This window comes from Hyperolius riggenbachi, chromosome 10, assembly GCF_040937935.1.
Source record: "Hyperolius riggenbachi isolate aHypRig1 chromosome 10, aHypRig1.pri, whole genome shotgun sequence".
Lineage (NCBI taxonomy): Eukaryota > Metazoa > Chordata > Amphibia > Anura > Hyperoliidae > Hyperolius > Hyperolius riggenbachi.
This window is the reverse complement of record NC_090655.1, coordinates 229,427,776-229,453,524: the sequence shown is the minus strand read 5'-3', so window position 1 is coordinate 229,453,524 and position 25,749 is coordinate 229,427,776. Positions and strand designations below refer to the sequence as shown.

Sequence of the window (25,749 nt, the reverse complement as noted above, 5' to 3'; positions counted from 1 at the left end):
TGACAGGAAGCAGCCGCTCGCGCGAGCGGCTGCTTCCTGATTAATCAGCCTGCAGCTGGCGACGCAGTACTGCGTCGCTGGTCCTGCAGCTGCCACTTTGCCGACGCACGGTATAAGCGTGCGGTCGGCAAGTGGTTAAAGGACACCTGAACTGAGAGGAATATGAAGGCTGACATATTTTGTTTTAAACAATACCAGTTGCCTGCCAGCCCTGCTGGTATTCTCCCTCTAATACTTTTAGCCATAGACCCTAAACAAGCATGCAGATCAAATGTTTTTAATGGAAGTTTGACTGGGTTAGCCACATGCTTGTTTCAGGTGTGTAATAAAGATATTACTGCAGCCAAAGACATCAGCAGGACTGCCAGGCAGAGGCAACTGGCATTGTTTAAATGCATATGGCAGCCTTCATATCTCTCTCAGTTCAGTTGTCCTTTGAGCAATTTTTTCTGTGTTTTTCATCACTTTTGTTCATAATTGGGGAAAACCTTTAACCTCTTGACGACCAGCTAACGCCGATTGGCGTCAACTGGTCGTCTGCGGGTTTTCATGGAAACGGCCGCTCGTACGAGTGGCCTTTCCATGTCCGTTCACGTAGAGTGACCAGATTTTTGTAGGCTCAACCTGGGACAGGGGGGTGCGTCGCGCGCAGCGCCGAAAAATGTGGTGCCTGCCGCGCCGGTAAATGGGCGTGGCTATAACATTCTATGGGCAGAGCTAACGTAATGATGCAACAGCGAGGCATAAGAAAGCAGTGTTTATGCCGTGATGTGGTCAAACGAGGATTCGCATCATGGGTGTGCAGAAACTGTGTGATGCTATTTAATAGTATACCATAACTCCAAAGCAGCAAACACGGCCAACTATGACCATTAAATAAGAAATGCAGCAACAGTTAACCCAGACATCACAAAATAAACGCAATGGGCAACATGTCAGCACAAAATAAACGCATTGCGGGCAACATTTCAGCACAAAATAAAGGCATTGCGGGCAACATTTCAGCACAAAATAAACGCAATGGGGGCAAACATGTCAGTACAAAATAAAAGCAATTGGAGAAACGTCAGCACAAAATAAACGCAATGTGCGCAACATGTCAGCACAAAATAAACGCTAGGAGGACACTGACTGTGTGGGTGAGGGTGACAATGACTGGGTGGGGGAGGGTGACACTGGGGGAGAAGGGTGACAAGGACTGGGTGGGGGAGGGTGACACTAGGGGAGGAGGGTGACAAGGACTGGGTGGGGGAGGGTGACACTGGGGGAGAAGGGTGACAAGGACTGGGTGGGGGAGGGTGACACTAGGGGAGGAGGGTGACAAGGACTGGGTGGGGGAGGGTGACACTAGGGGAGGAGGGTGACACTAGGGGAGGAGGTGACAAGGACTGGGTGGGGGAGGGTGACACTGGGGGAGAAGGGTGACAAGGACTTGGTTGGGGGACGGTGACACTGGGGGAGAAGGGTGACACCAGGAGCAGAGAAGACACTGACAGGGCGCTCTCACCCATTTCTTCTCTTCTTCGTTTAGCTGCCTGGTCTCCACTCTCCATGTGGTTGCTGGAGGGTGTGCGCAGGTTGGGGGCATGCCTGATGCGGCCAGGCGGCCGCTCCGATTAGAGGACCTCTAGGGGCGGAGCTGACAGGCAGGAACAGCACGCTGAGGGACAGGGCTGATGCAGCCCGATATCAGCGCTGATTGGAGGGTAGGCAATGAGCAAGTTGGGGGCGAGGCAAATGTAGCTGGGTGGCCGCGCCTACTAGAGTCCTTCCGACGGTGGCCAGAGTCCTGCAGCTGGGACGTCCCGCGGGCAAAAGCGGGACGTTTCCCGGGACACAATGGTGCCCGGGACAGGGGACCCCAAAAGCGGGACGTGTCCCACCAAATGCGGGACGTCTGGTCACCGTAGTTCACGGAGGGTGTCTCCGTGAACAGCCGGAGAGCCGCCTATCGCAGCTCGCCGGCAAAATGTAAACACGCCGGGAAGAAATCCCCGCTGTTTACATCATACGGCGCTGCGCAGCAGCAGCGCCGTAGGGCAGATCGTCGATCCCCGGCCTCTGATTGGCCGGGGATCGCCGGCATATGATAGGCTGAAGCCTATCCTTCAATGCGCAGGACGGATGCCCGTCCTGCGCAGCCCAGGAAAGAAGAGGTAGGGAGGGAGAGGGAGGGAGCACAGAAAACGATGCGGAGGGGGGCTTTGAAGAGCCCCCCCCCGCGCAAAGCGCAGCAAGCCGGCGGCGATCAGACCCCCCCAGCAGGACATCCCCCTAGTGGGGAAAAAAGGGGGGAAGTCTGATTGCCCTGGCATAATACTGATCTGTGCTGCGGGCTGGAGAGCCCACGCAGCACAGATCAGGCAAATCACCCCTGGTTGGCAAGTGGTTAACATGTAATAAACTGGGCATATTTGTGAAATATGAAGGTGGGTACGCACCATGCAACTTTCTAACTAAAATACTTTTAGCCATAGACTCTGAACAAGTATATGCAGATCAGGTACTCAGCATAGGGCTGGTGAACACCAAGAGCGCTTCTGAGCGCTTTTAAAAACACCATCACTTTGAAAAACGCTTGGCTAATGTATCTGAATCGGATGGAGCACACCAGAGCAATGAGCTTTTTTTCCCAAACGCAAACGCGGGTACTGCAGCATTTTTGCTGAGTTCTGAGGCGATTCAGCCTCAATGTTAAGTATAGGAGAGTGGAAAATCGCTCTGAAAAGTGCTGGATCAGAGCAATTTTCCAAGTGTTTTTGTTGCAGAAGCTGTTCAGTTACAGCTGTACTGTAACAAAAAATAACAAATACTACACCAAAATGTTCCAAAAGTTGCTAGACATGATTAGAAAATCCCTAGGCACATGCCTAGGAAAACCACTTCAAAAAGCGCTAAGCTTTTGAGATTACGCTAACGTTTTTTGGTGTGCACTGGCCCAAGTTTTACTGGATTAGCCATATGCTTGTTGCAAGGTTTTGAGTGGTTTTGTTTGCAAGGAAATAAATATGGCACCTCGATATCACTCTCACCTCACCTCAAACATTTGGATAATTGCATTTCTCATGTTTAACACAAGGTGGCAAACACTGAAAGGAAGTGATGTCATGTATGGGCTGGATTCTAGAGGTGAATTGGCAGGAAGTAGAGAAGAGACATTGCTGGAACTGGCAACAGAGGAGGTAATTCGTGTTATTGTTTAGTATTCATATTATTTAGCATTGGCATCATAGTGATATTAATATATTATTTTACATTGATATTTAAATATTCACACACAGTAACTTCCTCACCCATCACCAGTAGCTGCAGCTAAAAATATATACAAACAAAAATGATATGGTAGTGTAAAAAAAAAGCAAAACAAAAAAATATCTTTGACTGGACACCTTTTACTGTTGTAGAAGACATTTCAGTTAATGTCTTTAGTTCTAATGAATGAAGGAGAATCTGAGGCATTTAGTAAGTGCAAGTAATTCCCTTTCTAGCAGCCTGACACTATTATGCAGATTAAAGGTGTGTGGTGACTTCAGAAGAAGAGTGATCTTCTGATCTGATCTGCAGAGTTACTTCTCCTATAGGAAGAGTGCAGAATCCTGACCTGCTGAGTTACCCCCTCCAGCAGGAAGAGTGCAGAGTCTTGACCAGCAGAATCACCCCTCCTAGAGAAGAAGTGCAGAGTCCTGACCTGCAGAGTTATCCCTCCTATAGGAAGAGTGCAGAGTCCTGACCTGCTGAGTTACCCCCTTCAACAGGAAGAGTGCAGAGTCCTGACCAGCAGAGTTACCCCTCCTGTAGGAAAAGTGCAGAGTCCTGACCAGCAGAAACACCCCTCCTTTAGGAAGAGTGCAGAGTCCTGACCTGCAGAGTTATCCCTCCTGTAGGAAGAGTGCAAAGTCCTGACCTGCTGAGTTACCCCCTACAACAGGAAAAGTGCAGAGTCCTGACCAGCAGAGTTACCCCTCCTGTAGGAAGAGTGCAGAGTCCTGACCAGCAGAATCACCCCTCCTATAGGAAGAATGCAGAGTCCTGACCTGCATAGTTATAGCTCCTATAGGAAGAGTGCAGAGTCCTGACCTGCAGAGTTATCCCTCCTATAGGAAGAGTGCAGAGTTCTGACCTGCAGAGTTATCCCTCCTATAGGAAGAGTGCAGAGTCCTGACCAGCAAAGTCACCCCTCCTATAGGAAGAGTGCAGAGTCCTGACCTGCAGAGTTACTCCTCCTATAGGAAGAGTGCAGAGTCCTGATCTGCAGAGTTACCCCCTCCAACAGGAAGAGTGCAAATTCCTGACCTGCAGAGTTACCCCTCTTGTAGGAAGAGTGCAGAGTCCTGACCAGCAAAGTCACCCCTCCTGTAGGAAGAGTGCAGAGTCCTGACCTGCAGAGTTACTCCTCCTATAGGAAGAGTGCAGAGTCCTGACCAGCAAAGTCACCCCTCCTGTAGGAAGAGTGCAGAGTCCTGACCTGCAGAGTTATCCCTCCTATAGGAAGAGTGCAGAGTCCTGACCTGCAGAGTTACCCCTCCTATAGGAAGAGTGCAGAGTCCTGACCTGCTGAGTTACCCCCTCCTGTAGGAAGAGTGCAGAGTCCTGACCAGCAGAGTTATCCCTCCTGTAGGAAGAGGGCAGAGCCCTGACCTGCAGAGTTGCCCCTCCTATAGGAAGAGTGCAGAGTCCTGACCTGCAGCGTTATCCCTCCTATGGAAGGAGTGCAGAGTTACCCTTTCTATAGGAAGACTGCAGAGTTCATACCTGCAGCATTACCCCACCTATAGGTAGAGTGCAGAGTTACCCCTTCTATAGGAAGACTGCAGAGTCCTGACCTACAGAGTTACCTCTCCTATAAGATACTATCAGGCCCCTTTCACACTAGAGCGTTTTAATTGCTTTGCATTTTTACTGCAGGGTAATGCTAAAGCAATGAAAGTCTATGGGACATTTCATACCTGGTGGGATGCGGTGTGCCGGAAATAGTGCTAGACGCAAAAGCATCAGCGCATTATGGGTCAGCATCTACAGCAACATGCGATGACTGAAAATCAATGGTGCCTCTGATATGTTAAACTGTTTTGGCTTTGAGTTGCGGAGCGCCTGCGCGGAAGTGTATTTTTTCAATTCACTTCTTTGCATTTTGTATTTCCGACACAGGAAGTGAACGCTAGAGAGCCTCACTTATGATTTGAATTGCTGCCAAGAATTCCATAAAGGTTCATTACTGCAGGTATCTACGGAACCTGCTTTTAGTGTTGCGCTGCGATGACATTGTGCGATTGCACCACAACTACAGCGCTAGTTGCTGTTGTGAAACCGTCCTCAGAGTCAGCCTTCCTATGCTGGGTCATTAAATTATTTAGCGGTTGCATTTTCTCCCCACTGAACTCTTAGGCCTCTTTCACATTACAGCAATTATCCTGCGTTTTGACCAAAAGTCAAAACGCAGTGTTGACCAAGGTAAAATGAAAGTCCATAGACTTTCATTTTACCTTTCACACCCGACGCTGCGTTTCGATGCGTTGCTGTACGACGCACCCGGGAACATTTTAACGTCGGGAATCAGCGTTTCTCCGTCGGGTTAATTAATTACTGCCATCGCTACTCAGCATCGCACCGCAGATTCCCGCCGACACGCGTGCAGGAGCCGTTCTCCTGCACGCGTTGTAATGTGAAAGAGGCCTTAGCAAATCCCTGATACACTGGACTGCATTCACCAAGTCTGCTTGTGCTTAGCTGTTGTATCCCCAGAGTGTACAAGTTTCTGTTATAGTGTGTTGCTGAATTAGAAAAAAAACATGTTTTACTTTTTGTTAAAGGACTTACGAGGCGAAATAAAAAAAAAAAAGTTCAGTACCTGCAGCAAATTTGAACGCACGGAAGTGTAGTGTAGTTCCGCCGGGTCCCCGTTGCTCAATCTCCCCCCAAGCCGGCTCCCGACCCCACAGCCCGGACGGGCTCTCATGCCGCCTTTAAAATGGCCGGCTGAGCTTGCCGCGGCTGCGCAGTCCGCATAGACGTGAGTGCGGCTGCGCAGCTCTAGGGCCCCCCCCGATCCAAGCTACAGGATGTCTCCTATGCATGGATCGGGAGGAGGCCCTAGAGCTGCGCAGCTGCACTTGCGTCTATGCGGACTGCGCAGCCGCAGCAAACTCAGTCAGCCATTTTACAGGCGGCATGAGAGCCTGACCCGGGCTGTGTGGTCGGGAGCCCGCCTGGGGGGAGATTGAGCAGCAGGATCTAAATGGAGGGCGCGGATGGCGTCCTCCGTGCATTCAAATTTGCTGCAGGTACTGAACTTTTTTTTTTTATTTTGCCTTGTAAGTCCTTTAACCCCCCTGGCGGTATGAAAAATTCCGCCAGGGGGCAGCACAGCAGTTTTTTTTTTTTTTTTTTTAAATCATGTAGCGAGCCCAGGGCTCGCTACATGATAGCCGCTGCTCAGCGGCATCCCCCCAGCCCCGCCGATCGCCTCCGGCGATAGGCGATCAGGAAATCCCGTTCAAAGAACGGGAATTCCTGGAGGGCTTCCCCCGTCGCCATGACGACGGGGCGGGATGACGTTAGCGACATCGGGACGTCATTGGGAGTCCAGAACAACCCCTCGGCGCTGCCTGGCACCGATTGGCCAGGCAGCGCACGGGGTCTGGGGAGGGGCCGCGCGCCGCATCACATAGCGGCGATCGGGCGGGGGCCGGCGGCGATCAGAGTGCTGGTGCAGCTAGCAAAGTGCTAGCTGCGTCCAGCAAAAAAAAAAATTATAAAAATCGGCCCAGCAGGGCCTGAGCGGCACCCTCCGGCGGCTTACCCCGTGTCCAGCACGGGGTTACCGCTAAGGAGGTTAAAGGTCACCTGAAGTGAGGGGGATATAATAGAGACTGCCATATTTATATCCTTTTAAACAATGCACATTGGCTGTCCTACTGATCTTTTGCCTCTGATACTTGTACACAAAATGTGCCACAACGAAAAATAGGCATGGCCACAGAATGCAGTGGGCGTGTCCATAACATACAGTGGGTGTGACTAATACACCATACCAGCACAACCCAAAGTCGGCGGGGCCGTGTTTTCTCCTTAGATAAGAGTAAAGTGATCCTAAAAAAACTCCTCTGAGAAAAGTCAGTAACATGTTCTCTGCAAAGTGCTGCAGAAGATGCCAGTACTATATAAATACATAATAATATGGTAGGGCATTAGACTATGGCAGGATTAGATTGTGAGCTCCTCAGAGGACAGTCAGACATGACTACGTACTCTGTGAAGTACTGCTGAAGATGGCAGTACAATATAGCAGGGCTGTGGAGTCAGTTCAAAATCCTCTGACTCCTCAGTTTAGGATTTCTCCGACTCCTCTAATTTGCATATTACAATCTTGTTGATTGAAAGTATGTAACATGAAATTTGTCTCTGCCAACACTTAGGAATTTTAAAAGACAACTGAAGTGAGAAGGATATGTAGACTGCCATATTTATTCCCTTTAGGCATAGACTAAAACTAGTCCTTGGTAAGAGTACTTGTAAAAGGTACAGACCGGAACTAAGAACATCTATCAGGCCCTAGGCAATGTAACTGTGGGTACATGTAAGAGTGATGTGCAAGAGAATGAGGGGATTCTTCCTCTATTACACATTCTTCATGCACAATCTGAACCAGGTTTATGGGTGATAGACAACACCTCTGTGTTGAATGTGCACAACATTCTCAGTGGATTCCCTGCAGCTCTGTGGGGAGTGCATATGTATAGCAGAGATGGCCCGAACCGTTCGCTGGGGCGAATCTCTCTGTGCCCTGTACTACTTCCGGGTCGCCATGACCCGGAGTAGTACGCCTGCGCTATCCCGGCGGTGCGTGTCCTAGACCCGGAAGTAGTACAGGGCACAGAGAGACTGAGATGTTCGCCGGCGAACGGTTCGAGACATCTCTAATGTATAGTACTACTGTGTAACAAAGTAAACCTGAGACAGATGAAATTATAGATTTATACATACCTGGGGCTCTCTCCAGCCCCCTTCAGGCTTATCAGTCCCTCGCTGTCCTCCTCCGCCACCTGGATCTTCTGCTATGAGTCCAGGTACTTGAGCCTGTCTGACATAGTGCGCATGCACACACTCCGCCACTGGGAGTGTACTACACCTGCGCAGCACTATTACGCAGGTGCAGAATGCTCCTGGCTCCATCTGCAAGAAGTTTGTATGTTCTCCCCATGTCTGCGTGGGTTTCTTCCGGGCACTCAGTTTTTCTCCCACATCCCAATAAAATACAATACAGATCAGTTAATTGGCTTCCCCCTAAAAATTGGCCCTAGACTACGATACATAAAAAATAATAATAAAAAAACCAAAAACATTTATATCGCGCTTTTCTCCTGGTGGACTCAAAGCGCCAGAGCAGCAGCCACTAGGGCACGCTCTATAGGCAGTAGCAGTGCAGTAGCAGTGTTAGGTAAGCCAGCTCCTACTGAATAGGTGCTGGCTTACTGATCAGGCAGAGCCGAGATTCGAACCCTGGTCTCCTGTTTCAGAGGCCGAGCCCTTAACCATTACACCATCCATCCAGCCATCCAGCCATACATACACAAATGACTATGGCAAGGATTAGAATGTAAGCCCCTGAGGGAGAATTAGTGACAATACATACTCTGTACAGCGCTGCATAATATGTTGGCGCTATATAAATAAATAGTATAAGTAGCCAGGTCTATAGGTGTCCCCAGTACAGATAGCCAGTTCTATACATATCCCCAGTTTAGGTAGTAGTCAGGGGCATAACTAGAAATCACTAGTCCCCTTGCGAAAATTTGGATGCCCCTTCCCCCATAAATGCCAAATAATCGTAATGGGGCAGCGTTTCACTTTAAAATAATTGTAATGAGGCAGCGTTTCACCATAAAATAATCATAATGAAGCAATGCTTCACTATAAAATTATTGCAATGTGTGCAGCATTTCACCAGAAATTAATCGTAACGTGGGCAGCATTTCACCAGAAAATAATCACAATGTGTGCAACATTTCACCATAAAATTATTGCAATGTGGGCAGCATTTCACCATAAAATAATCGTAAAGTGGGCAACATTTCACCATAAAATAATTGCAATGTGTGCAGCATTTCAGCAGAAAATAATCACAATGTGGGCATCATTTCACCAGAAAATAATCATAATGTGGGAATCATTTCACCAGAAAATAATTGCAATGTGGGCAGCATTTCACACGAAAATAATCGCAATGTGTACAGCATTTCACTAGAAAATAATCACAATGTGTACAGCATTTCACCAGAAAATAATCGCAATATGTGCAGCAGAAAATAATTACAATGTGGGCAGCATTTCACCAGAAAATAATCGCAATGTGGGCAGCATTTCACCAGAAAATAATCGCAATGTGGGCAGCATTTGACAAGAAAATAATCACAATGTGTGCAGCAGAAAATAATCACAATGTAGGCAGCATTTCACCAGAAAATAATCGCAATGTGGGCAACATTTTAGCAGAAAATAATCACACAGTGGGCAGCATAACACCATAAAATAATCGCAATGTGTGCTGCATTTCTGCAGAAAATAATCGTTCAGTGGGCAGCATTTCAGCAGAAAATAATCACAAAGTGGACAGCATTTCACCAGAAAATAATCGCAAAATAGGCAGCATAACACCAGAAAATAATAGGTGTCCCAAGTTTAGGTAGTAGTTCTAGGTGTCCCAAGTTTAGGTAATAGGTCTATAGGTATCCCCAGTTTAGGTAGTAGGTCTATAGGTGTCCCCAGTTTAGGTAGTAGGTCTATAGGTGTCCCCAGTTTAGGTAGTAGGTCTATAGGTGTCCCCAGTTTAGGTAGTAGGTCTATAGGTGTCCCCAGTTTAGGTAGTACAGTGGCTTGCAAAAGTATTTGGCCCCCTTGAAGTTTTCCACATTTTGTCACATTACTGCCACAAACATGAATCAATTTTATTGGAATTCCACGTGAAAGACCAATACAAAGTGGTGTACATGTGAGAAGTGGAACGAAAATCATACATGATTCCAAACATATTTTACAAACAAATAACTGCAAAGTGGGGTGTGCGTAATTATTCAGCCCCCTTTGGTCTGAGTGCAGTCAGTTGCCCACAGACATTGCCTGATGAGTGCTAATGACTAAATAGAGTGCACCTGTGTGTAATCTAATGTCAGTACAAATACAGCTGCTCTGTCACGGCCTCAGAGGTTGTCTAAGAGAATATTGGGAGCAACAACACCATGAAGTCCGAAGAACACACCAGACAGGTCAGGTATAAAGTTATTGAGAAATTTAAAGCAGGCTTAGCCTACAAAAAGATTTCCAAAGCCTTGAACATCCCACGGAGCACTGTTCAAGCGATCATTCAGAAATGGAAGGAGTATGGCACAACTGTAAACCTACCAAGACAAGGCCATCCACCTAAACTCACAGGCCGAACAAGGAGAGCGCTGATCAGAAATGCAGTCAAGAGGTCCATGGTGACTTTGGACGATCTGCAGAGATCTACAGGTGGGGAAATCTGTCCATAGGACAACTATTAGTCATGCACTGCACAAACTTGGCCGGTATGGAAAAGTGGCAAGAAGATAGCCATTGTTAACAGAAAAGCATAAGAATTCCGGTTTGGAGTTTGCCACAAGCCATGTGGGGGACAAAGCAAACATGTGGAAGAAGGTGCTCTGATCAGATGAGACCAAAATGGAACTTCTTGGCCAAAATGCATAACGCTATGTGTGGCGAAAAACGAACACTGCACATCACTCTGAACACACCATCCCCACGGTCAAATATGATGGTTGCAGCATCATGCTCTGGTAATGCTTCTCTTCAGCAGGGACAGGGAAGCTGGTCAGAGTTGATGGGAAGATGGATGGAGCCAAATACAGGGCAATCTTGGAAGAAAACCTCTTGGAGTCTGCAAAAGACTTGAGACTGGGGCGGAGGTTCACCTTCCAGCAGGACAATGTCCCTAAACATTAAGCCAGGGCAACAATGGAATGGTTTAAAACAAAACATATCCATGTGTTAGAATTGCCAAGTCAAAGTCCAGATCTAAATCTAATCGAGAATCTGTGGCAAGATCTGAAAACTGTTGTTCACAAACGCTGTCCATCTAATCTGACTGAGCTGGAGATGTTTTGCAAAGAAGAATGGACAAGTATTTCAGTCTCTAGATGTACAAAGCTGGTAGAGACATACCCTAAAAGACTGGTGTCATGATATGACATGAGGATTGTCCATAAACAGTGAGCAGACATGGAATTCAATGATGAACACTTTATTCTGAAACATTTGTCAGCAAAGTTACATCAGCAGAGTAGCATACAGCTTTCACCCAGCTGTCTCACACCAAACTGACTGTTTCTCCCTCTCTACCAGACAATAAATTAGGATTGTCAACAAACACACCTCAAATATAATCAGGTGATAAGGACAAGGCCAGTCTGCTAACACACAACAGAACAATAGTATATCCCCCACCAGACTCCAGTAACACAATCACAGCAAACAAACAAAGCAGGAACAAAATACATTAAACAAAAAACAGTTATTACATATCATACATCACATTCCTCCCCCCTTACATTCCTGGACCCCCAGGTGAACCCATTAGTTGGGTGAGACTGAGGTACAGGCACGTGGCAAATCTGTCCACCTGCTCCTTCTCAACCTAGGTGGGAGTTCATAGTTAATTGTTCTCGCTTTTGTATATGCCAGTTCAACTTTGACTCGATGTCCACATACAATTTGTCTGTTCAATCCAACTACAGCCCTTGCTGCATCTTCTGGATTCTCAAACTCCACAAAGCCAAATCCAGGTGGACTCCTGGAGACCCAGATATGGCGCACAGGTCCATAGTGGCAAAACACTTGCCTCAACTCCCACTTGCTGATTTGGCTTCCCAAGTGTCCAATGTACACCTTGGAATTTGTCCTGCAAGCTCCGTGGGACTGGGCACAGTCAGATGAGTCACTGGTCAAGATATTATTTGACAGACAAACATAATTAATCCCTCTGGCATTGTCTTTTTCCGCTACTGTTCTTAAGAATGGGGAAATGCCTGAGGAGTTAGTTGCCACATTTCTACCATCAGTGGGCTGAGGAAACTGAGCAGTTCCATTGTCTCTGATGACATGCGGGCATGCTGCTACCAGGTGCTCAGTTGAACCACAGCCAAAACAGGACTTCCTCACCTTGTTCTTTGTAACAGCTGAAGTGGCAGAACTCCTCTCTGGAGTGGTGGGCCTGGGCTCTACACAAGATGCTGTCCTGGATGCTTCACAGACACACGAATCCTTTGGAAGATGCCACACCTGGGACCGGTTCTCCACAAACTGATCGGCCAGCTTTGCAGCCTCCCTCATTGTTGGAGGGTTCCGATCCAATACCCACATTTTCAGCTCTAGAGGAAAGCAGCTCAGGAATTGTTCCCGCAAACACAGTTCTTTTAAGTCTTCCAAAGTCCTGACACCACTGCCCTGAATCCACTGATTAAATACATGATGCAGCTTCACTCCGAACTCAGTAAAAGAGGTTTGTGAGGTCTTACACAGTGATCGGAAAGACTGTCTGTATGTCTCGGGAGTTTTGGCATACCGAGCCAGAAATGCCCGCTTCAATTCAGTAAAGTTCATTCGTTGTGCCAGAGGGAGCGATTTAAAAGTGTCACTGGCCCGGCCAGTCAGCTTTCCCAACAGAATGCGATGCCACTCACTGGTTGGAATACAATGTGTCTCACATATCAGTTCAAAGGTTTCTAAGTAGGCATCTATTTCCTCTTTACTTTCATCAAACATGGGGAATAAGGAATACAGTCTGACAGTGTCCATACGTGGCTGTAACATTCCCCCCTGAGATCGGTTCACATTCTGTGCCATCATCTCACTCAGCACTCTGAGCAATGTGAGAAGCATGTCCTCACCTCTGGCAACACCTTCCTGGGTCTGTTCCTCCAGGCTTTCAGTGGTCTGCACATGTCCACTTTCACTCGGTGCCTCACCATTACTGGCAGTTTGTATCCTCTCCATCAAAAGTTCCACAAGCTGAGGTTTCTTCAGCCCATCAGGATGTAAGCCCCTCTTACGGCATAATTTCCGAAGGGTAGTGATTTTGAGCTCTTGCAGCATCTCCTCCATGCTTCTGGTCTTTTAAAGTCTGCTCTGTCCCAGCACTGCTCACCAATATGTCATGATATGACATGAGGATTGTCCATAAACAGTGAGCAGACATGGAATCCAATGATGAACACTTTATTCTGAAGCATTTGTCAGCAAAGTTACATCAGCAGAGTAGCATACAGCTTTCACCCAGCTGTCTCACACCAAACTGACTGTTTCTCCCTCTCTACCAGACAATAAATTAGGATTGTCAACAAACACACCTCAAATATAATCAGGTGATAAGGACAAGGCCAGTCTGCTAACACACAACAGAACAATAGTATATCCCCCACCTGACTCCAGTAACACAATCACAGCAAACAAACAAAGCAGGAATAAAATACATTAAACAAAAAACACAGTTATTACATATCATACATCACAACTGGCAGCTGTAATTGCAGCAAAAGGTGGTTCTACAAAGTATTGACTCGGGGCTGAATAATTACGCACACCCCACTTTGCAGTTATTTATTTGTAAAAAATGTTTGGCATCATGTATGATTTTTGTTCCACTTCTCACGTGTACACCACTTTGTACTGGTCTTTCACGTGGAATTCCAATAAAATTGATTCATGTTTGTGGCAGTAATGTGACAAAATGTGGAAAACTTCAAAGGGGCCAAATACTTTTGCAAGCCACTGTATGTCTATAGGTGTCCCCAGTTAGGTAGGAGGTATATAGGTGTCCCCAGTCTAGGTAGTAGGTCTATAGATGTCCCCAGTTTCGGTAGTAGGGCTATAGGTGTCCCTAGTTAGGTAATAGGTCTATAGGTGTCCCCATTTAGGTAATAGGTCTATAGGTGTCCCCACTTTAGGTAGTAGGTCTATAGGTGTCCCCAGTTTAGGTAGTAGGTCTATAGGTGTCCCCAGTTAGGTAACAGGTCTAAATGTGTCCCCAGTTTAGGTAGTAGGTACAATATTTAGGGGTGGCATACAGCTATACGACAATACAGGAATACATGCAAACTGGATCACGCAGCACAGTATCAGTACAGGAAATGCTTAGTCACTGGATGGGTGCATGAAGATTAGGCAAATTGAGTTCACTCAGATTCATAGGGTGGGTGTATGCTGATGGAGGTGCGTCATTCATCAGGTAGGAGACACAAGGAAGAGGACCCTGTCAAAGGCTTACAATTTAGAGGGAGAGGTTAAGACACGAAAGGTAGGGCACCAAAGTTCAGCGTTCAGCGGCAGATTTAGAGCACCAGTGGGCAGGGGTAGGCCAGGGTGAAAAGGTGCATTTTGAGGGCCTTCTTAAAGATGTTGAAAGACAGTGCAAACCTAATGGGGGGAGGCAGGGAGTTCCATAGTGTTGGAGCAGCTCTTTAGAAGTCCTGGAGGAGTGCATGGGACTGGGTGATGGGGGGGGGGGGGGTGTTAGTCAGGCGAAGTTCCATGGAGGAGCGGAGTGAGTGGCTAGGTGTGTACCTCTGAGTAAGATTGGATATGTAGGTCTGGCAGGTTTTGTAGACAGATTTGTAGGCCAGACACAGTATCTTTAATCTGATTCTGGACTGGATAGGAAGCCAGTGGAGGGATGCACAGAGGGGAGTCGCCTTGGTGGAGTGATGGGAGGAGTGGATGATACTGGCTGCCACATTTATGATGGACTGCACTGGGGCAATTCAGGTCATAGGGAGACCAGACAGAAGGGCATTGCAGTAGTCGAAGCGGGAAATTATGAGGGCATAGATGAGGAGTTTGGTGGTGACAGCAGTCAAGAAAGGGTGGATTTTGCAGATGTTGAGGAGGTGGAAGTAGCAGGACTTCATGAGGTTTTGGATGTGTGGGGTGAAGGAGAGTGCGGAGTCCAGGGTGACACCCAGACAATGGGCTTGAGAGGTAGGGCAAATGGTAGTGTAGTTAATAGTGGCATGCACATCTGGAAGGGTCAATGATGGCCGGGGTGGGAAAATCATAAATTCCATTTTGTCCAGGTTTAGTTTCAGGAACCTTGCAGACATCCAGGTGAAGCTGGCTGATAGGCAGGAGGAGACCTTGTCCATGGTAGTGGTGGATAGGTCAGGGATGTGGAGGTAAATCTGGGTGTCATCTGCATACAGATGATAGTTAAAAGCCATGGATGAGATAACCTTGCCAATGGAGGATGTGTATAAGGAGAACTATAAGGGGCCAAGGACTGAGCCTTCGGGACTCCTACCGAGAGGTGGTTGGGGGGTGGATGAGGGCTCATTGAAGGATGTACTGAAGGAGCGATTGGAGAGGTAGGATGAGAACCAGGCCAGGGCAAGGTCATGAATGCCCATGGACTGGAGGAGTAGAGGGTGGTCCACTGTGTCAAAAGCTGCTGAAAGGTCAAGGAAGAGAAAAATTGAGTATTTGCCTTCCTCTTTAGCTAAGGCGAGGTCATTGACCACTTTGGCAAGAACTGTTTTGTTTAAGTGCGCAGGCTGAAATACAGATTGCAGTGGGTCCAGTAAGAAGTTGGTCAGGCATCTGTGAACCAGACGCTCAAGGAGTTTTGAGGCAAGGCGGAGGAGGGGGAAAGGGCAGTAGTTAGAGGGTAGTGAGGGGTCGAGGGAGGGTTTTTTGAGCAGGGTTATTACAATGGCCTGCTTGATGTCTGAAGGGAAAGTGCCTGTGGATAGGGACAGGTTAAACAGGGATGTGAGGACTGGGGCCAAGGCCAGGAAGAATGCAGAGTCCTGACATGCAGAGCTACCCCTTATATAAGAAAACTGCAGAGTTACCCCTCCTATAGGAAGAGTGCAGAGTCCTGACCTGCAGAGTTACCACTCCAATAGGAAGAGTGCAGAATCCTGCAATGCAGAGTTACCCCTCCTATAGGAATAATTTAGAGTTCCCACATGCAGGTCTACTTCTCCTATAGTAATAATTTGGAGTCCTAACCAGCAGAGTTACTCCTCCTATAGGAGGGGTGCAGAGTCCTGACATGCAGAGTTACTTCTCCTATAGGAATAATTTAGAGTCCTGACCTGCAGAGTTACCTCTCCTATAGGAAGAGTGCAGAGTCCTGACCAGCAGAGTTACCCATCCTATAGGAACAGTGAAAAGTCCTGACCTGCAGAGTTACCCCTCCTATAGGAAGACTGTTGAGTCCTGACCTGCAGTGTTACCTCTTCTATAGGAATAGTGCAGAGACCTGCTCTGCAGAGCTACCCCTCCTATCGGTAGAGTGCAGAGTCTTGATCTGCAGAGTTATCGTTTCTATAGTAGCAAGAGTAATTGCCTTATTCATGGGAGTGACTTAAGGTTCTTTTTGTTTTTTTCAGGTTTCTAAAAGATGTTAGGATGTTGCTGCCGGTTTCTCTATGCAGAAGTGGCAGCATTTAGAGGTACACCATGATGGAGAGTCAGCCGCTCTTCACATCACTGGGTAAGAGGAGATTTTCATTTCTTGTAAAGGAGAGAGCAGTACAGAAGGACTACCTAGATTCCCCATCCTCTGATAAACACATAGAAACAATGTAATCAGTCATTGTGTGTGTTTCCCACAGATGGATCCAGTAACAGAATCCCACCAGAGAGATGTACAGGTCCTCTTTATTCCTTGGACTGTCCACAGGAAGATCATTCCATCCACCATCATCATAAGGTAGGCATAACTGACAATGTAAATCTTATAAATGTAAATCTATGATGTTTGAGACCGATAAAGTTGTGGTTTTCTATCATTTTGGGGTTTTAGCATGAGAAGCAAATTACAATTAAAAATGAAGATGGAGAAAGGTATTTGAGGAGTGATGAGCAGTCTTCGGAGGAGATGAGAACAATTAAAAAAGAAGAAGAGACATATGTGAGAGGTAATCAGCTGTCTATGGTGCAGGATGATGAAATTGTGGTGAAAATTAAAGTGAAAGAAGAGGAGATGTATGGTAGCAGTAATCAGCAGTCTTTAAAAGTTACAATTAAAGAGGATGAAGAGATGTATATCAGAGGTGATTGGCAATCTCTGGTGCATCATATGATGATGACAGCTGAAGAGAAGGAACGTCCTCTGTCTATTGGTGCAGGTAGGTGAGGAACTCTAGATGCACATTGACTGACAGTGGATGTGGAAATACTATGAAAGGTCCATTCCCATTCCTCAGTATAACATCATGTTCCAGAAAATGAGGAGGAGATACTGTACACCATATGAAAGGCCCATCTCCATTGGATAGTATAACATCATACTACCAACAAATGAGGAGGAGATACTGCACGCCATATGAAAGGCCCATTTCCATTCCTCAGTATAACATCATAGTACCAACAAATGAGGATGAGATACTGTACACCATATGAAAGGCCCATCTCCATTCCTCAGTATAACATCATAGCACCAACAAATGAGGAGGAGATACTGTACACCATATGAAAGGCCCATCTCCATTCCTCAGTATAACATCATAGTGCCAACAAATGAGGAGGAGATACTGTACACCATATGAAAGGCCCATCTCCATTCCTCAGTATAACATCATAGTACCAACAAATGAGAAGGAGATACTGTACACCATATGAAAGGCCCATCTCCATTCCTCAGTATAACATCATAGTACCAACAAATGAGGAGGAGATACTGTACACCATATGAAAGGCTCATCTCCATTCCTCAGTATAACATCAGAGTGCCAACAACTGAAGAGATACTGTACACCATATGAAATAACTATCTTGATTCCTCAGAATAGCGTCATAGTACTAACATAGTACATAGTACTAACAAATCCATTCCTACGAATAATATCATATTCCCAACAAATAAGGAGGAGATACTGTGCACCATGTAAAAGGCCATCTCCAGTATAACATCATAGTAACATAGTTTGGTAAAAAAAAGGCATCCGTCCATCAAGTTCAACCAGAAAGGAAAAAAAATCACCAATCTGAACCGGCACATATCCCAGTTGATCAAAAAACCTTATAAGGCCCGGGTCAATTAGCCTTAAAAGGGAAAAAAATCCTTCCCGACTGCAGATGGTAGTCAGATAAGTCCCTGGATCAACTTTCCTGGGAACTACCCAGTAATTATAGACGATGATGTCCTTCAATGCAAGGAAAGCATCCAAGCCCTCTTTAAATGCAGATATAGAGTTGACCATAACTACTTCCTGAGGTAAGATATTCCAGATTTTAACCACTCTCTCTGTGAACGACCCCTTTCTAAATTGATGGCAAAAAATGTTCTCCTCCATATGAAGTGATAAATCTATAGGACTCACCAAGAATTCAGATCCTAAAGTTGTTGTGGCGGTTGAGGGTGTCAAGGCCTGTACTTGTAACTGAGATACTGCTGTTTTGTAAGGAGTCATGGTCTCTCTGGACTTCACCATGGGTCTGTCATAGGTCATCATGTGCTCCGTCTAGTCTGTCTATTTCAAGCCACAAAGCCACAATTTCCTGATGCAGCATAGTGGTAGTAGGCTGGATTTCAGATTGTAGCTGCCTTCAAGACCATTTTATTTGTAAATTGCATCAAGGATTTCATCCAGATCTTTCTTGGTGAGCCAGGAAACCCTTGCTGGGGTAGCCGGAGTCCATTCGTCTACCATATCCTCCGTCAGCAGCTCCTAAGACCCTTGGGTGCCATCTTGGGATGTCATGCTTGCTGACTGGGCTTGTGGAAAATAGTTGTTTTTTTTTAATTCAATAATTTTTATTACGTTTTTTTCAACATACAGAGTCATAAAATAGAGAACATTGATTAAGGCCTCGTAGGCCTAAGTATACAGAGGAATACCATGGAGCAACATTAGCGTCTGGCCGTGCCATCACATACGTAGCAAAACTGGGGTAAAACCTCTGCTAAGTAGAAAACCTCAGCCAGTCATGCTAAGGAATTCCATTATCAGAGAACTACTAGAATATTATTGACAGTAGAAAAACTTATACTAGTTTACATAACAATGAACATAAAACATACAACATAACCATGAACATAACCATCACCCCTACCTATGCTCTTTTTAAGCTATACATAAAGGGTTTAGAGATGCGTAGCCTTGTACTTGAGTACCTGACTTTCTTAGGTCTCTTATACCAATATACCTGGTTGTACTGACATGCTGTAAAATAGAGAGCTACTAAGTATGTAACATCAAGGACTTAGTTCTACTACTGCCATTCAGTCCCATATCCATAGAGACAAGGAGGCAAGTTGGCTCGTTAGTTGAGTGACATAATATAGTCCGGACCCTTTTTTTCCCTGTGAGCTCTCAATCTCGATTCCAGAGAGAGGTTATATTGCGTTAGGTATAATAGTTGAGTTAGTATAGGTATTTCCGAGGACTTATAATTAGTCACTAAGAGATGTCTAAGAGATGTCTAGCCGCTGCAAGAATATGAAAAACTCCTTTTCTATATTTAAGCTCCACCTCTTGAAAACCTATGTTGGAAATAATACAAATGGGAGATGTATGAAAGATGATATTTTTTCCTGGATTTCAAACCAATAATCATCCAATTTTGGGCATTCCCATAGACGATGGGCCAAGGTACCCACTTGACCACATTGCCTCCATCAAAGTGAAGATTGTAAAGGGTCAAAAGCAGCCAGTTTCCTGGGAGTTAAATACCATTTAAGAAAGATTTTTGGAGTGTCTCCCAGTGAGTGAGGCAGTATGAAAGTTTGGAAGCACTACGTGTAGCTTTGATTGCGTGCTTTACCTCGATGTTGGAATGAAGATCATAGGAACAACAAGTAGCGTGTTTTGTTAATGATAGCTGCGCATCATTTGTGAAGGATCTGTACCACATTGAGATCCCTCCCTTTAATAGGATTGAACTAATTAGGAAGGTGTAAATATGTTTGGACAACGAAGGAAAGCAAATTTTGTTTGCTTTTACCCAGTGTTGTAATCTTAAGTATGTAAAGAACTGGGACCCATCTAAACTAAATAATTGATTAAGCCTATCAAATTCCCATAAGTTGCCCCTCTCTTAGATTTCGTTCAGATAAGAGATTCCCACCTTGGACCACCCAGAGCAGTGATGGATAACCTTGGCACTCCAGCTGTGGTGGAACTACAAGTCCCAGGAGGCATTGCAATACTCTGACAGCTCTAAGCATAACTCTGGGAGACAGAGGCATGATGGGATTTGTAGTTTTGTCACAGCTGGAGTGCCAAGGTTAGCCATAACTAGACCTAGAGAAATCTATTCCCCCCATTAAAGAGAATCTGTATTGTTAAAATCGCACAAAAGTAAACATACCAGTGCGTTAGGGGACATCTCCTATTACCCTCTGACACAATTTCGTCGCTCCTCGTCGCATTAAAAGTGGTTAAAAAGTTTGTTTATAAACAAACAAAATGGCCACCAAAACAGGAAGTAGGTTGATGTACAGTATGTCCACACATAGAAAATACATCCATACACAAGCAGGCTGTATACAGCCTTCCTTTTGAATCTCAAGAGATCATTTGTGTGTTTCTTTCCCCCTGTTCTCATGCACTGAAGTTTCAGGCTGCTCGTTTCTTCCTGCAAACAGCTTTGCCCTTGTCTGTAATTCTTCAGTATGTGAAAGCCCAGCCAGCTCAGAGGACGATTTATCCAGCTTGTAAAAGATAAGAGAGAAGAGAGAAGCTGCTCTAATCCTAAATAACACACAGGCAGTGTGCATAGAGGGGCCTGGAAGGGGGAGTTCATAAGCAGAGCTGATATTTGTGCTTCTCTCTTTTTCTTTTGGGTAGACCCAACTAAGGGGTAGAACCACTCTAATGAATGCTTTATGAGCACTCCAGACCGATATCCCACTCGTTTCTCCCCCTTCATTCCACGAAAATATCAAAAAATATAAGAGTCGTTGTTATCATAATTTAAAGTGGACCCAAATAAAAAATACATGATTTCGGAAATAAAATCTCTTTTCTAAATTATAATAATAAATAGCAGCCTTTTTTCAGCTGCATGATGACAAATGTAAAATATTTTACATTTATTGGAGAAACCCCTCCCTTCCTTTCATATTGCCGGGACAGAATCCGGCAAACTGGTGGAGGAGATGGTGTCCAGCAAAGGAGGAATTGCTAATGGCTGCTACCTGTGTAACCCTAGGTATGAAAAGAGAAGGGTGAAAAGCATGCACTGAAATGCTCATAGGCTTGAAGGAGTGTTTATTTATCTTTGTATGTGTCAGAGTGGTGCAACTAAATATTTTGAATTAAACAAATGTTTGGTTTGGGTCCGCTTTAAAAGTGAGGTATTTATTCTCCATGGGCCCTGTTTAACATTAAAATTAGTTTGAGAAATAGTTATATTAATAGGCGCGTGGTCTGACCACACGTGATTGAACCTGTTGTGGAGTCCATGGTCTTTTGTAAAGTGATGCTGTCAAGCAGGAAGAGGTCTATCCTGGTGTAAGTGCGGTGCACATTTGAGAAAAAAGTGAAATATTTTTCGGGTCCGTGAAGGGTTCTCCATGGTTCATTTTCATTTTCCGTATGGATCAATTTACCTAGCGGGGAGATAGGTTTAGCAGAGACTTTAGATGATTCCAAGTTCGGATTTAGGTTTGCATTAAAGTCCCCTCCATAAATGACCTCTCCCTGTTTGACAGCCTCAACCTTTTGAAACAAATTTTTCATGAAGGAGACCTGGCCCTGATTAGGTGCATAAATGCATACCAGTTTGTAGGTAACTTCATTTATTGTGCAGATTGCTATAATAAATCTACCCAGCGGGTCCTTTACTGAGTCTGTATTATTTAGTGCTAAATTTCTATGAAAGGAAATTAAGACCCCTCTTTTTTTCTGTTACTAAAAATAGTATGAGCAAAATTTGGGTTATGACACATGATTGTGAGATTCCAAAAGATGAGTCTCCTGTGCGAATATCACATTTGCTTTAGCTTGGGTAGCTTCTTTCCAAAGCATACTTTTTTAAAAGCGGTATTAAGACCTTTTACATTTAATGAAAAATTTTAAGAGCCATCGTTCATCCAGAAAAAGCTTACACTGTAATAAGCAGCCAGGCCACCAGGTACACATACAATACAAAGCATTACTCAGTGTGGTAGAGGAGATAGCAATCAAACATAGAAATTGAACATATTAAAAGATATATGTAGGTTGAACATATGTAGATAGGCCAAAGTCTTCTGGGATACTTCATGGGGAGATCAGGGCAGACTCCTGGTGACCAGCATATAGAGGCCATACCCTGAAGCATAGTTCAGCCTTGGAGAAAGGGGGAACCAGAAGTAATGCAGGGCTCCAGATCTATCTATGAATTACCCATTGCCACTCTTGCGGTAATTTGGACATTGGAGTAGAGCTGCGGGTTGAGGTGGTGTCTTGTGGAGGAGGTAGGTTAAGACGTTTGAGGGCTAAAAGACCTTGTTCCGTGTTAGTGATAGCGCATTTGTGCTCTCCACGAGAAATCAATAGCTTGGTGGGAAACCCCCATCTGTAAGGGATTTGGTGTTGACGCAGGACTCTTGTGATAGGTGACAACACCTTGCGGTTTTGTAGCGTGACCTGTGACAAGTCCGAGTATAGTTGCAGCTGATGGTAGGGAGAAGGCAAGTTTCCTTGGGTTCTGATTTAAGAAAGTAACGCTTCCTTTGTTTGAAAAAATACGAATCTTGTTATGACGTCTGTAGGGGTGGAGTCAGGGAGAGATTTGGCTTTCGGCAGTCTGTGGGCACGATCTAGTGCCAGTTCCAAATCATTCATGGCAGGAAAAGTAGCTTTCAAAAGAGATTTTATGCAGTCACACAGACCGGCAGATGGGATTGACTCATCAATGCCGCGAAAGTTAAGATTGTTGCGGCGATTTCTATCCTCTGCGTCGGTAATTTTCTCCTTTATCCATGAGATGTCTGTTGTATGTGAGTCCATGCAGTCCACTGCTTTGTTGTGTTCTTGTGTAAGCAGAGCTACCTGGTCTTCAGTATGAGAGACTCTCTCTCCCAGTGAACTGATAGAATTCTGGAATGAGATTGCTAAGGCATTTATTTCACTGGTGATAGTGTTTAAAGGAAATCAGAATATCCTTAATAAAGTCCTGGGACACTGACTGTGAGGAGGTGGGGAAACCCTCTATAGCTGGGAAGTGCTACTCGGTTAATGGAGAAGTGTGCACAGAGCCAGGGCTTACCTCAGCCTCAGTGTCCTCCCTGTCCTGTGTCTTCTGCCGAGATTTGGCCGGGCTTCTGGAGGAAGAGGTGCTTGGAGAGGGAGAAGAATCATCCGAACCTTCTGCCATGCCTCCTGCCCTTAGAGCTGCGCCATTGCCTCCTCCGTCTATGAGGTGAGTAGATGCTGGCGCTGTGTTAAGTGAGCCGGCGCCATCTTGATTCCCTCCCCGCGGCTTGCCAGGAAAGAAGTCTGTGAGCTTCTGTGGTTTGGACGCTTTTTTTCTTTTCTTGGAGGCGTCCATCTCCATACTGTGGTCCTCCTCCATCCCTCTGAGCCGCTGTACCGGGCAAACAGTCGCTATAGCGCCGCTTAAAGCTAGATCAGAGACTGAGCTCCGCAATCACACTGCCATCTACTCCGCCGGCAGCCACGCCCCCCCGAAAATAGTATTTTACCAACTGTTGCTCTCAGTTAATCTTTTATTATTTTAGTAATAATGCCTTTAGAAAGCATGGTTTAAGTCACTCTCTTAGCAGAACTACATGGAAGTCCATTACACCTCTTCCACCCGATGCGTGTGTCAGCCAGCCTCTTTATTTGGTGCTAGTATGGTTGAGGTGGCCCAGCGAGAAAGTCCATAGAGAAATTCCACTAATGTGATTGGGCAGACAGCACACTCTCAAACTGCTAGGTTTCAGATAGGTTGTAGTAATAATATGCCCACACAATTCAGCCAATTACAATAATTCAAGTTGTAGACATTGCTGTGATTGAACAGCTGTTCCCTATGGACTTTCATACTGGCTCACCTCAATCATACTAACGCCCTTTATTTAGCCTCTGCAATTCTGCATGGGCATACAATGGGGTTGATTCACTAAACCGTGTTATGACAGATAGCACACCTTATCAAAGATAACACTCCTTATCAAAGTTAACATGCCTTATCAGAGTAGTATAGCGAGCGCTACGAACCCGCAGGAGCTCAGGGCAGGACGAGTGCCATTGCCAATTAGCAGGCATAAGTTCGTAGTGCTTGCTATGCTACTCTGATAAGGCGTGTAAACTTTGATAAGGCATGTTATCTCTGATAAGGCGTGAATTTTGTCATAGCACGGTTTAGTGAATCAACCCTAATGAGTGAGGAGGAAAGTGGAAACCAACAAGGTGTTCCAGAGACTGTTTTGTGTGACAATCCTGGGAGATTATCAGATACAGAAGTACTGGGAGCAGCCCATCTGTTACCAGGAGTTTTACTATAATCCTTTTTGGTATTTAACCACTTGACCACTGAGGGGTTTGTACCCCTTTAGGACCAGAGCAATTTTTACCTTTCGAAGCTCCTCCCTTTCTTTCGCCAATAACTTAATCACTAGTAATCACAACAAAATGATCTATATCTTGTTTTTTTTTTGCCACCAATTAGGCTTTCTTTGGAGGTACATTATGCTAAGAATTATTTTATTCTAAATGCATTTTAATTGGAATAATAAGAAAAAAATGCTTTTCCATTATAATTTTAAAATAAAATGTTCTATTGTGGATAAAACCCCTACTTGCCCTATTTGCCCATTTGTCCCGGTTATTGCAACGTTCTAAAGATTTCCCTAGTACAGTGTATGGCGCCAATATTTTATTCGGAAATAAAGGTGGTTTTTTTTGCAGTTTTGAGTCCATCACTTATTATAGGCCCATAAATTACAAAATAACCATAATATACCCTCTTGACATACATATTAAGAAAGTTCAGTCCGTAAAGTAACTATTTGTCTTTTTTTTTTTTTTTTTTGTAATACAAAAAAAAAATATTTGGGTACTAGTGAAGAGTGTGGGAGGGGAGCAGTTAATTTTAAATGTAAGGGTTGGTATTTTTATTAAATAAAATGTATTTAGGTGTAGTTTTACTATTTGGCCACAAGATGTCCTTGCACATTATTTACTATTCGTGTACGTAAGTACGTGAAAAGGAAGTAATGGGTGGCACTGTAACTCTGGAAGATACAATGATGCAGGCATCTTACAGATGCCGGCGTTCATTGACACTGGGACTTAGATTAATGAATGGGAACTGTGACAACGGAAGCGCACGCGAGAGCGAGCAGTGCCTGCCCGCCTCTGAAGATGAATATTCACGGCCCTGGGACTTCAAGTGAAGTTTTCCCAGGCCGTAATTATACTGCACCTGGTGCAGTAAGTGGTTAATGTATACGTTTACTGGAAATATTGCCCTGCAGCAACGTGATTAGATGATTAGTTACCTGCGCAAATAAGGAGGCACAACGGTGGATGTAATAACATGTTCATTGAGTGCTTTGAAATAGGGACTTGAATTTGAAAAACCGAAAAAGCAGAATGTGAAGAATTACTTTGAGGCTAAGCTTTGTGAAAAAACTCTTGATTGTACTGCTGGGAGAAGTTGAAAATATGTAATGATTTCTCCCACAGATGGACAGGATGTGTGGAACAGCTCAGAGGGACGTCTTATCCCACCTCCAGATTATAATGCAGAAGATAATGGCATCACCCAATATTCCCCAGG

General features: G+C 45.2%; 1 protein-coding gene across 1 annotated transcript in view; it reads left to right on the top strand.

Annotated features, from left to right (window-relative positions):
- Positions 1 to 3,082: 3,082 nt before the first annotated feature.
- The window catches only part of LOC137534720 (uncharacterized), a 32,878-nt gene continuing 10,211 nt past the window's right edge, over positions 3,083 to 25,749 (top strand). The window contains exons 1-5 of the mRNA XM_068256338.1: positions 3,083 to 3,182; positions 16,419 to 16,522; positions 16,644 to 16,741; positions 16,835 to 16,949; positions 25,656 to 25,749. The exon at positions 25,656 to 25,749 is cut by the window's right edge and continues 103 nt beyond it. Of these exons, the coding sequence (XP_068112439.1) occupies positions 16,489 to 16,522; positions 16,644 to 16,741; positions 16,835 to 16,949; positions 25,656 to 25,749 (341 nt within the window). The 5' untranslated portion in view covers positions 3,083 to 3,182; positions 16,419 to 16,488. The remainder of the gene's footprint in view (positions 3,183 to 16,418; positions 16,523 to 16,643; positions 16,742 to 16,834; positions 16,950 to 25,655) is intronic.